The sequence below is a fragment of the Natator depressus genome, chromosome 5 (genome assembly GCF_965152275.1).
Source record: "Natator depressus isolate rNatDep1 chromosome 5, rNatDep2.hap1, whole genome shotgun sequence".
Taxonomy (NCBI): domain Eukaryota; kingdom Metazoa; phylum Chordata; order Testudines; family Cheloniidae; genus Natator; species Natator depressus.
In genome coordinates this window covers 61078487-61090662 of record NC_134238.1, presented here as the reverse complement: position 1 = coordinate 61090662, position 12176 = coordinate 61078487, and the positions used below count along the sequence as shown (strand labels likewise).

General features: G+C 39.4%; 1 protein-coding gene across 1 annotated transcript in view; it reads right to left on the bottom strand.

The window, feature by feature from the left end:
• The window catches only part of LOC141987501 (endoplasmic reticulum aminopeptidase 2-like), a 30688-nt gene that overhangs the window by 15719 nt on the left and 2793 nt on the right, over positions 1–12176 (bottom strand). Inside the window, exons 3-8 of the mRNA XM_074952878.1 lie at positions 10906–11040; positions 10394–10514; positions 6961–7115; positions 5856–5969; positions 4546–4677; positions 1594–1725 (exon numbers count right to left, since the gene is read on the bottom strand). Of these exons, the coding sequence (XP_074808979.1) occupies positions 1594–1725; positions 4546–4677; positions 5856–5969; positions 6961–7115; positions 10394–10514; positions 10906–11040 (789 nt within the window). The remainder of the gene's footprint in view (positions 1–1593; positions 1726–4545; positions 4678–5855; positions 5970–6960; positions 7116–10393; positions 10515–10905; positions 11041–12176) is intronic.

Genomic DNA, 12176 nt, shown 5'->3' with positions numbered 1-12176 from the left:
TGAACAAATCAGTATTGAATTAATACGGAATTTAATTTTTTTCAATTTATTCTGTTCAGCGATAAAGTAAAACTGTAAATAAGAGAGTACGAGAGAGAAATAAAAAGTAAGGTAACAGTGCCTATGAATGCAGCTCTAAGAAAAAAGGGAAGAAATTAAAGATGAAGATGTTTGATTCACCACTGTATTTTTGCAGTTTTAAACCAGCATAAACCCATTTAAAACTACCATATACAACTAAATAGATCGAGTTACACACCACTGAAAAACTGGAGTAATGCAGTGAATCAGGCCTCAGATGGCAGAAGAATGTACTTATATGATAGGGACTCATTTTTAACAGATCTCCAAAAATTAGACCGTAAGTTTTGTAGGTGCACTAATTTTCATACAACCCCCCGATTTGTATGATAATTGTTTAAGTAGGTGTAATGGTGTGACTGCAGTAGTGACCCCTTGTGGATGTTCTGAGTGCCCTGATGCGGCTGTGCATCTCCTGGCAAGGAGGAAGAAGTCTCTATCTCCAGGCTCCACAGAGGCAGCCCCACCCCAAAATGCTCTACAACACAAAAGCAAACATAACTGACTACTGGGCCATCCCCCAGTGTTCCAGTTGTGGGAGAGGCATTCTGCCCTTTCCTTCAGGCTTGGTTCCCCAACAGTCTCTGCTCTGAACATAGCTTGCTCCTTGAGGTCTTGCTGATCCTCCCCAGTGGCATTACAGAGATAGGCCTGCTAGGCAGAGCAGTCACAAGTGAAGCTGCCTTTCTGGCCAGTCAGCCCTGAACTGCACCAGGCTCTCTCCTTTTATTCCTTCTCCAGGTGTAGTATTGGCTGCAGGTATAGCGGGGTGGGGCTAGCTGGGCCCAAAGTCTCTCCTTAACTCCTTCTCTGCTGGTGTGGGACACTCTGCCCCATCACAGCAGGCATCTGCCATTCTGATTGGTACATGCAATTGTAGGGTTTGTGAGCAAAGTTTGCAGATGCATTTGCATCAGACTGGTGAAAATTTGGTCCATAATTCAGTCCTTTGTACATTGCCCAGCATGAGCAATTCCTGTGAGCCTGTGATAGTTGAGACAATCACTTTTCCATTTCCATGCGTGTCTGTGTTGCTGTATTACAGTTTCATACTACTTATGTCCAGCACCCACTATTCAAGGAAATTTTGACCCCAGTTCCACATGATCTATAAGTATATGCCTAACTTTAAGAATGGTGAAATCAGTGAGATTTCTTGTGGGCTTAAAGCTAAGCATGAGCTTTGCTGGATTGGGGCTAGGGTGGTGAAAGATAACGAGAGAGTTGTAGGCCCCATTCTTGTAATGAGCTCCACGTGGAGGAACTACTGAGCCTGCGTGGAGCTCATGTACTGGGCCATTTATTTGGAATGTGCTGGGGTTTTTTCAGCACAGATGGGATCATCCTGATTATTTTAATGTAGTTTTGGTGAAGGCAACTGAAAAAAAATTGTGTGCAGTATAATCACTAATACATTCCTCTATTAATTGCATATAAAATCCAAATTCCCTATTTGCAGCTACTGTATACATGGATATAATACAACATATTTCAACAAAGGACAGAACTTGCATTGGCCATGCTGTTCCACAAGTCATCATTCTTTGCATTCCTATAGCTGTACTTCTTCAAGTAGTGAATTATTCCTTTCTGGAACACCACCTCAGATAGGAAATCTTGGAGCATCTTCAAAATACAAGCTCCCTAAAATAGAAAAGTAGCAAGTATTCAAACAAATGATTTTACATTACATTCCTATGCGCACGACTTGTTTAGCCAGTGATGGTTAAACTGAGAGCTTAAAGTGTATTGCTAATGTGGTATGAATAAAACAATTGCTTCAGCAATATGTACTGAATGTTTTCATTAGCCAGGTGAAAATGGGTATTCAAGACATGATGCCCAAAGACACACTGGCTGGCTCCTTGAAGCATTCTGAACTGCCACAGCTACCATGGAGACCTGTTGAAGTCAGGTCACTGGTATTCTTTAGCATAGCATAAAGGTTTTGAAATTTATTTGTAATATTATTATATTATAACTTTTGCCAGTGTCTGATTTCAGTGCTGTCATATTATGTGAAAGGGTATCCCAAAGAAAGTGGAATTGTCCCTATGGATAATAACCAGGTTCTGTAATTTTGTATCTGACAGTGGTTTCTACAGACAGAAAACTGCAAACAGCTAGAGGTCATTAATGACAAAATTTCAGTACCAGCAAATGGATTCTTGTTATTTGCAGACATATTCATTGACTCCAGATTTGAGACCGAAGAACAGTCATATTACAATAATGGGCACTAAAATTCTTCCTCCTGCCTCTGTACGCAGCCATATTGACTCTGGTTAATCTTATAGTTAAGGTTGTTCTTCAACAATATAACTAATAGAACTTGGCATTTCATTATGGTTTTCATTTGAAAGACCTCAGAACTCTTTATAAAATGTAATTAATTAATGTTAGTACTAAAGAGTGTGCATGCATCCACATGTTTGGGCAACTAACTAATTTAAAAAGCTATTAAAGAGGATGATTAATAAACTTAAGTCAAGAGTTCCACACAAATTCACATTAGTATTCTATGAGCTTCCAGTGGGGATCAGATACTGATCTGACTTGGTGAAAGAATTTAGTATCTAGAGTAAATGCCAATTCTGTTTCACATGAGTAAGTGCATAAAGTAATTTCTTCTGTTGCTTTGGGTAATAACTATCAATGAATCTGTAGTTTAATATTGTTAATATAAAGATCATAGAAGTACACCATAAAGCAAGTAATGTTGAATGTTTATTACTACTACTGTCATATGTATTTAAAACTCATAGAATTCAACGTCCCCTGCTTTGGTCTCTGGGTGTATTCAACTTTAATCCTAAACAGTTAATAAATACCCAAAATTATATTGGGTATTGGCCTTATTCTCTTGGAATCCCCAACAGAATCTTTGCACTGGAGCTGCCAGTTCTTCTGCTCTTCCAAGCAAAGGCAGCCTGAAGTTAGCTAAGAGCAGGACCACTATGTTGACTGGAAAGCCTTCTTGACTTCATCTGTGTTTTATACATCTCAAAAAGGACTTGGGCCTTGTCTACATGGGACAGTTGAACCAGTACAACTTAATGTGAATTTAAACCAATATAGTTTTAAAAGTACTAACTCTTCTGTGGACACTCCTATTTTAGTAAAGGAGCCACTTACTTCCAATGATCTTAAATCTACTGAAAATCAGTTTAAGTGAAACTGAAAGAAGCCACACAAACCAAAATCCACACAATCTTTTGCATTGACTTAAACTCTATTTTGTTCAATAACTGGTTTTAGTTAAACTCATGCAACTTTCCTGTGTGGCTTACCCTGAGAAGCCAGGGTAGGCTTCAGCTTTAGCTGCTGTTGCAAAATAATAAATAAATAAATAAATAAATAAAATAAAATGGATGAGGAGCATCCTAATAGCTACATCGGCAGCCTGTTTTCCTTCAAGAGTACTTTATAAGAATCAACCATATGTGTTAGCACGACTATAGAGCCACAGATTATATGATTGGATTGTCCATTTTACTCCTCTTGTTGTGTGCACTCTAGTTTAAGCTGTTGAGATGGGATGGCAATTAACATATACATACTGGAAGGTCAAACTAGTAAAATATTATATATCATATAAAATACACCAGATATTTCAATGCTGATGCAACGTTTCAGGGGATCTAAGGAGAACAGGAAACAGCATAATATGAATCCACACCTACTATGATTGGTATAAGAAAGTAGTCTACTGCCAAAATCACCCCATTCTGGTTCGTGTTTGCCTTCTATATTCATGATTTCTCTTAAACTAAAATCAGAATGTGCCTTCATTAGTACAACTGGAAGGATAAGTTGTATGTTACACTTAACTCTTTGGTGAGGCAAATACTGCCCACAGGGGCGTATTGCAGTAGGCTGAGGAACTGGTATGGTTCTGCTATATGTGGGTTGGGGGCAGGATCAAGAAGCCTATGGAACAGCCTGTCCATACCCTATATGCAACATGAAGTGAGGTTCCATCCATAGCAATATAGAGCTGTGTGTTGAGTCGGCGCAGGATGTGACTACACTGATGCACTGGCCAACACTTCTACAGATGGGGGAAGGAACGCTGCTGGATTGGAAGGCTAACACATCACATGAGATGCAGTAGGGTCATGGAATGACATAAAGGGAAGAACTTTAACACACACACAACCCTTGTGGAACTCTCCTTCACACAATCCATATATTCAGACCATACGTGGGCCAGGATTTCACCCTAGTTATCATCTAGTAGTGGGGAACCCTGGGTGGCTGGAGCCAAGGGGTTAGCAGAGTGGAACCATAATAATTAATCAATTCATGGGAGGTTAGACAAATGCAGAGAGCTAATGTCAAATCTGTCATCATACTGCAAGATTCACAGTTTTCCCTCCGAACAACTGGTGTTCAGGTTGCTCAGAATTTCAAGTGTCGTGGCAGCAAAAGATCTTTTTGCATTTATGAATTGATATACAGTACCTTGTCATAGGACACAGTATCAAACATTTCCTTTATTTGAGTAGGAGTTTCTGCTGGGTTGGAGATTGGATGAGATGAATTTAATGAATCCCTTGCAATTGCACCAAAACATACATTCAGAAAGTAATCCTCCTGTGGGATGTACAGACACTTATCACCTTCTAGACGTGATATGGATTCAAAGAGATAGACACTACATGGACAAAAATAAAACACAGTACAAAGACAGAAATGTTCACACAAAAACCTCTTCCCTGGCATAATGATCAAGTGCAACTCCTGTACAGAAAAGATTCCTGATATATACTGATATATTTGCATGACATCTGAAAAACCTAAAAATTTGCAAACTTTGTTTGCAAGAGGTTTTTTTGCAATCTCCAAAATTTTAATTTCTAACAAAAATAGACCTGACACAAATTCCCAGATCCAAACTCCACAATATGTCAGTGAAGATAAGGATCATCATAATCCAAGTTCAGATCCATAACTGGCCCCTATTATAGTGGAACATCAGCTCTGCTGTAGTTAAAGGTAAATCTTCAGAAAGGCCTGAATCCAGTTTTTGAGTGTTCATAATTCACATCAGAATTTTTCAGATTGTGTCTATACTCATTTCTAAGGGGAGCAAAAGGTTGCTATATGCTAAACCACTTTATGAATATAGATTCTCTATGCTACATAGATACATATATGCATACATTTGGAATATTTGGCTAAATGCTATTCTAGCTGGAACAGCAAACAAGCAGTGTGTGCCAGCATAATCCACAGTTGAATAAAGACTGGTGACTGGAAATCATGTACACAAAATCCAAAAATAGCCAGGCAAATTCAGTTCAGAATTTCAAGATAAATTCACTTTTGAGTGGAGAACAAATATGAGAAGTTTTTGCCTAAAGTATAATTTTTTTCAAAAAAGTGTTTAAGTGCCAGAAAAAAAGGATCTAAAAAAATGCCTTCTCAACCATAACTACAGTGTTGCAAGTGCCAGAATGCAATGTACCAGATAGCCTCTTATCTTTTACTGGAATTCTTTTTATAACAACAAAATTGCTTAGATTTAGGAAAGAAAGATGGAAGAAATAGGGCTTAAAAGGAAAACGAGACTAAATTTTATTGCAAAAATGTGCTTACAGACCAGGAACCAATTCTGAAGATATACTGCTGTTCTAAGCTGCAGATGCTCTCTTTGCTAACCCCTTTTCAGACAAAACATTTTGTTGTATTTTCCTGGTAGTGACCTGTATATAATTTTTCATTAGCACCCAACAGAGAAGAAGGATTAGCAAGATAGCTGTATTACTTACAATCTGCAGCTCTGAGTACGTAGCACTAACAGAAACCAACTCCATGAATCTGGCAAAACCTTCATTTAGCCAAATGTCATTCCACCATTCCATAGTAACCAGATTACCAAACCACTAAAAGACAAAATCTCAAGTAAACAAAAGGAAAATGAAACTTGGCAATTACTATACTTAGAGAGGGAGCTTTTATCTTAAGTTCAGGCACATCTATGTGCTTTATTAAGATCAAATTTGATTTATATGTCAAAGAAAATTGAACAAAGGAAGGACAAAAAGGACAAAACCAGAATTTCATGAAACGTGATGGAAATCTAAGAAAGCTGGATTTTTATTTCTGAATCTATATGCAATTTTTTAAAAAGCTATTCTGTATTCTGTCACATTTTAAATCAAAGGACGCAAAAGATTGAAATGAGATGAGGGATGAAATATCTTCTTACTCCTGGGAGTGGACCCGCTAACTATCATTGCAGCATCTTGTTAGAGAGTGTAGGAGAAGCTTACACTCCCATTGCTTGCTTGCTGCATCTGTTCTGTGAATTAACTGAAGGCTTCATTTTCAATTCTATTTGATTCACAATTACATTCATAGTTATTCTCCTTTTTTACTATTTTTTTAAGCCTTCACAATAAGGAAAGTCAACATTCGCTAATACATGCAGCCGCCACAAGAGAAGAGGCCTTGAATTTAAACATTTGTAAGTTGACAAGGTAGCAAGAATTGTCTAGATTCTTTTTTCTAAAGTTAATGGACCAAATTCTGCTTGCATTTACAAAGGTCAATCTGGAATGACTTGTCTGAGCTTGACACTAGTGTAAGGGAGAGCACAATTTGTCCTAAATAGTTCCATCTAGCACTCTAAATGCTGCTGCAGAAAGGTGCCTAAATAAATACCATTGATTACTATTATTATTATTATTATTCACAATCCTTCTCCCTTGTAAGCCATATGTTCTCTTGGCTCCATGCATAACATTAACTCTGTTAAAGCTCTTTAGATTGTCTATACTTCAGCCTTGGCTTTAACTGCCATCTCTACATAAGTGCCTTTTTTTTTCAGGCTTGCAAAGAAAGAAGTCCAAGTTAAATACAAAAAAAAGTTACCTGATGTGCTAACTCATGGCCTATCACCTTTGTGACCCACAGTTTGTCAAATGCTGAGGAGGTCTTGGGATCATAGAGCAGTGAAGTCTCTCTATATGTGATGAGACCCCAGTTTTCCATGGCTCCTGATTGGAAATCAGGGATAGCAACAAGATCTAAGATTTAACATAAAACCTGTGTTATTACTGAGTATTAACTTTTCAAGCCCTTTATTGTTAACTAGTTCAATGGTCCATGTGTTCCTTCCCAAACTCAGTGCAATAACTCCCATTGACTCCAGTCAGACCTCCATAGGAGAAAGAGAGAAAAAAAGTGGGAAGCCAGGAGCAAATCAACGTCAGATTCCTCTTCTCTGAGCATAGCTAGCAGTGGAGTAACAAGAGTTCCTTTTCACTGGATAAGGAACTGTACGCTGGGTAAATAAGCGTTACGGGCAAGAAGTGTTTGCTAACAAAGCCTAGACTAGTGTACAACAGAGAGAGAACTTATTTTGCTTAGCTTTTCTTCCTTATTTTAGAAGGATATCAGAGAGACATCATGGTCTAGTAGTAAGACACAGGCCTACCACCTCAGAGACCTGTCTCCAGCTCTGCTTCTTGTGTAACCTTACAGGGAGGAAAGAGGGTCTTGTGAATAAAGCCCTTGGAGTGGGATTTAGAAAAACCAAGGGTTCTTTTCCCAGCTCTGCCATAAGTGAACAAATCACTTAATTTCTTTGTGCCTCAATTCCTCACATGTAAAATGGGGATAGTAACTATACTTCCCTGTCTCATAGGTATGTTATGAGGATAAATTCATCCATATTCATGAAGTGCTCAGTTATTGTGGTGATAAGCACCACAGAAAAACCTAGAAATAAATCAAATATTCATATACACAACCAGTGTAGGGGCAAGCTGACAACATACATCATGCAAAGTATCTACATCTGAGTATTGCACTTGGTCCTGAACTGCTGCGCTGGGCAATTGCAGAAACTCAGAGATCTTCCATTTTCCTCCCTCCTAATTTTCTCCCCCTGTTGGAAACTATCACCATTGCACACTCCTACAGAGCTACTTACCAACCACACGAAAAGGCCTGAAATTTACTGCTGATCAGATAACAAGCTACTACAGACTATGCATCCTCCAAGGCTATGTCTACACTATCGTGGTAAGTCAACCTAAGTTACGCTACTCTGGCTACGTTATTCAGGTAGCTGGAGACGACGTAGCTTAGGTTGACATACTGCTGTGTCTATGGAAGACGCTCTCCCATTACCTTACTCCTCTCATTCCCAGTGGAGTACTGGAGTCGCTCTTCGATCTAGTGGGTCTTCACTAGACCCACTAAATCGACCCTGGTGCATTGACCACAGCAGTATCAATCCCGCAGTAGAGTAGACATAGCCTTGGATTCTGAGTACGTTAACCTGTATGAAATGCAAATGTCTTACCATCAGCCCTATGAATCCTGATGCACATTCAGGTGGTCCTTTCCAGCTAAGAAATCAAGTTGGCAAATGTACTAGGTCCTCCTATAGCTCCCATAGTAAACATTTTTGTAAAATGTAATGTTAGGAGCTTATTTTTCTATTTAGATTGGCTTGTCTTACATTAAATACTGTACATCTTGTCTGAGAGGCAGTGATTTGCTCAAAAAACAAAAAAAAAATTCCTTTTCCAAAAGTTATGAGACTTCCAGGAAGGAAAGGAATACCAAAAAAATAATGGAAGAGTATTATCAGCAGAAGGAAGATTATTTGCCAAGGGTGAATGATCTGCTTCTTGCCAAGCCGGTACCATGCACCATGAGCTTTTAATATTTATTATCTCATTTGCAAGCTAGCTCCATATTTGATCTGGGCATTAAAAAGGTCCATTACAACGAAGCTTTTCAGCTAACACTACTCCAAGTAAAAAGCTAAATAAAGGCTTCCCTTGTTCTGAGCACTTCTGCTGCTGCTGAATCTCTTTGGTCTGCCTCTCTCCCTGCTGCTTCACTCTCGTTGCTCTGAAGAGTTGTTTTCTGTCTCCATAGCTCCCTCAGATGAGGAGAGGCTGAGACCCCTCATGAGTCTTGTTCTTCTGTAATTTTTCAATATCCGTGTTGATAGAAATTTAGTTCTGTGTGAGTTCATTATTTACTTGATTTCAGTATAGCTTTCCCCTTGGAAAATCCAATCTTGATTCAAAGGCTAGTTTGACTGAGGTCCAATAGTCTTTTTTAAAAAACCTAAACTACTTTTAATTATGAAGGAGCACAACAGATTTGAAGTGCTGAGTCATGTGCTGTGAAAAACCGAACTATCAACAGTAGGTTTTGCAGTCACAAAGGACTCCCTGGGAAATTACTCCTGACCAGGGCTGTGGATCAATCAAAGAAGAGAATGATCCCAGAGAATCATTCTCAGGTTTTACAGGGAGCTCAGTATAATTCTAGAAACCTCTATTCCAGTGGTCCCAAAATTGTGGCGCACCCCCTCTAGGGGGGCACAGAGGAACAACCGGGGAGGCTCAGTGGGGCCCGGGCCAGTCCCCATGGGGTGGGGAGGTGGGGGGCTGGTAGGGAGTGCCACCCATCACCGCTCTGACCCCTCCCCCAGACTCTGTCTGCAGCTGTTGCTCCAGCCCCCAGCTCCCTGCTCCTGGCTGCAGCTTGGCCATAGGCTCCTGGCTCCCACTCTTGGCTACTGGCCCCAGCCTGGCCACTACTCTGCTCCCGGCCTGGAGGGGCACAAACACATTACATTACTTATGAAGGCGGGGTCGTGAGAGGAAACGTTTGGGCCCCTCTGCTCTATTCTCAAGAGTAAGCATTCGCAGGATTGGGCACATACTTGTGTACTCAGCAAGGCTCAGTACCTTAATTTAAGGAGTTGCCATAACTGGGGACACAACAGGAGGATTTTTTAAATACAGTACAAATTTCATTAGCCAAACTTCAATTACTGGAAACTCCTAGTTAACTGAAACAGGAGCCAGTGCACTATAGTTTATTAATTACACTGAAAATTCCCTCGATTATCTAAAACTATTCATTTGCTTTCCAGGGCATTCAGATAAACGAGATTATGCTGTAGTGGACTCTCAGGTTCTCCAAGTCCTTTCATTTGCTCCATTATTTCAAGAGGATAACTTCCCACTCCAATAGTCTGCATGAGTCTTGTATTTTGACTGCAACATAGTTAATTAAAGACTTTTGGGCTTATCCAAGGTACAGATCATAGGACAGAATTTTGCCCTTATAAGGAAAAACATTTTGATTTCAGCTAAACTATGCAGAAGCCTATAACCACTCTATTGCAAAACATAATCTTTCATATAACATGTTGACTTTTCTCAGCTAGAATAAAATTTTGAATTGCTCATTTAGTTTTGTGTGAGAAAGGAAAAATTCTGTGACTGAAAGAGTTATACATGAACTGTACTGATATTGATGTTTGACTTACCCAGTTTTGGTAAAGGAAAGCTAATATCAAAGTACTTCTCATAAAATTCCAGTAGTTTCACTGATGCTTCTAAGGCATAATGTGTCTGGCTCCATTTGTCAGGTGATGCGTAGATGGATACCTATGAAAATAGCTTACAGCAGTGATTCCCAAACTTCTTCATTTTATAGATCTATTCTTAAGATAGCAATCATGTTTGGATCAATTCCCCTCCCATCATCTCAATCACATGCTTTCTCTGCAGCAACTCCAGCACTTGGTATCACGCAAAAGTTTTATTAGAAATGCTATTAGGCAGAAAAGGTGGAAATGAACTTGCTTTAATGCAATAGGGGTAGCTGTTTGGTTACATCCACTGATTTGTAACTATGTTGCCTATATCCTCTTCCTGGATATACGACTTGACATTTCCAGTCTCTCTGCTCATTGCCTGTATACCTCAGTGCTCTAATCAAAAAATGTCAAGCCCTAAAATAACCTTAGTTATTGGCTATGCTGAAACCTGAACTCACCTTGATACCTGATGATGTTGTGGCCTGCACAGACTTAAAATCACAAACTATGTAGGCTACAAGGTAAGTGCTCATTTTTACAGTCACATCAAAATGATCTTCCAACAGGCCTCCTTCGAGTTCAATTGTTTTAATCTGCAATTAAAAAAAAATCTTCTATTAAAAATTCTCACAAACCAATAGATTGATACCATGAGTAACCTATTTAACAGATGGCAAGCCAAAATCAACCGAGGGTTCAATAAAATTATACCAGGAAAAATTATTCATTATTTGCATGCTGGCAGCAGCCACAGTGTGCTAGACCCTGCCCATACAAATATGATGATAAAGACCCTGCACTGAAGATCTTAAAGTTGTGGGTTCCAATCCTGAACAAGATAGTCTTTCCTCTTTAAGGGTAGTGGTGACCCAGAGCCAGTCAACTCTGTTCCAAGGCTTGGCCCTTTTAAAAGCAAGCCTGTTGGCACACTTTCTGAGTGATCTGGGGAACTGTAGTCCTGCAAGATCATGTGACAGCCAGGAGACCCACTGCTGGATATTAGGGAAATATATGGCTTGGCTTAGCTTAAAAGGCTGAGGGACCTGCAAGGAGGGGGAGCCCACTGAGGGAAAGCCCGAAGAGGAAAGCGCTGTAAGGGATTGTGAAGCCCAGGAGGGAAGACTATAAGGAGGATGGGCTATAAGGATGGTGATGCCCTGGTAAAGGGCTGGAAGGAACTAGTGACCCTGGGGAAGAGGGCTGAAAAATGTAACGTTCAGCTGTTATTTTATATTAAGAAACCAGATACCCAAAAAGATGAGTTGATAAAAAGGCTCCAGTTGTGGGCATCTGATTGACTAAGGAAGAAGGTAAACTAAGGCAGTGGACAAGACCAATGCCAAACTGGGTACACTGCTGTTACACTTACGTAAGTGCTTAGCTATACACATATGAATAGTCCCATTGACTTCAACAGAACCATGCACGTGCATATAATTGACCAAATCCATAAGGCTTTGCAGCACCAGTTGTATTTGGCCTACAACGTATTCTGTTTTACACGGGGCTGGTCTAAAATTTTCTTTCAAAATCTTTTTTCATATGAAAAATTGAATTTTTGACTAAAATATTTTCATGGAAAGGGTCTGCTTTCATCAAAAAGTTTTGATATTTCTCATCGGAAAATTGAAAAACTGAAAGCTATCAATGGTTTCAGTCAGGGAGTTTTGGTTTTTGGATAAACATTTGATATTTTCTCCTGAAAATATCAACAAAAACATTTTTTTTC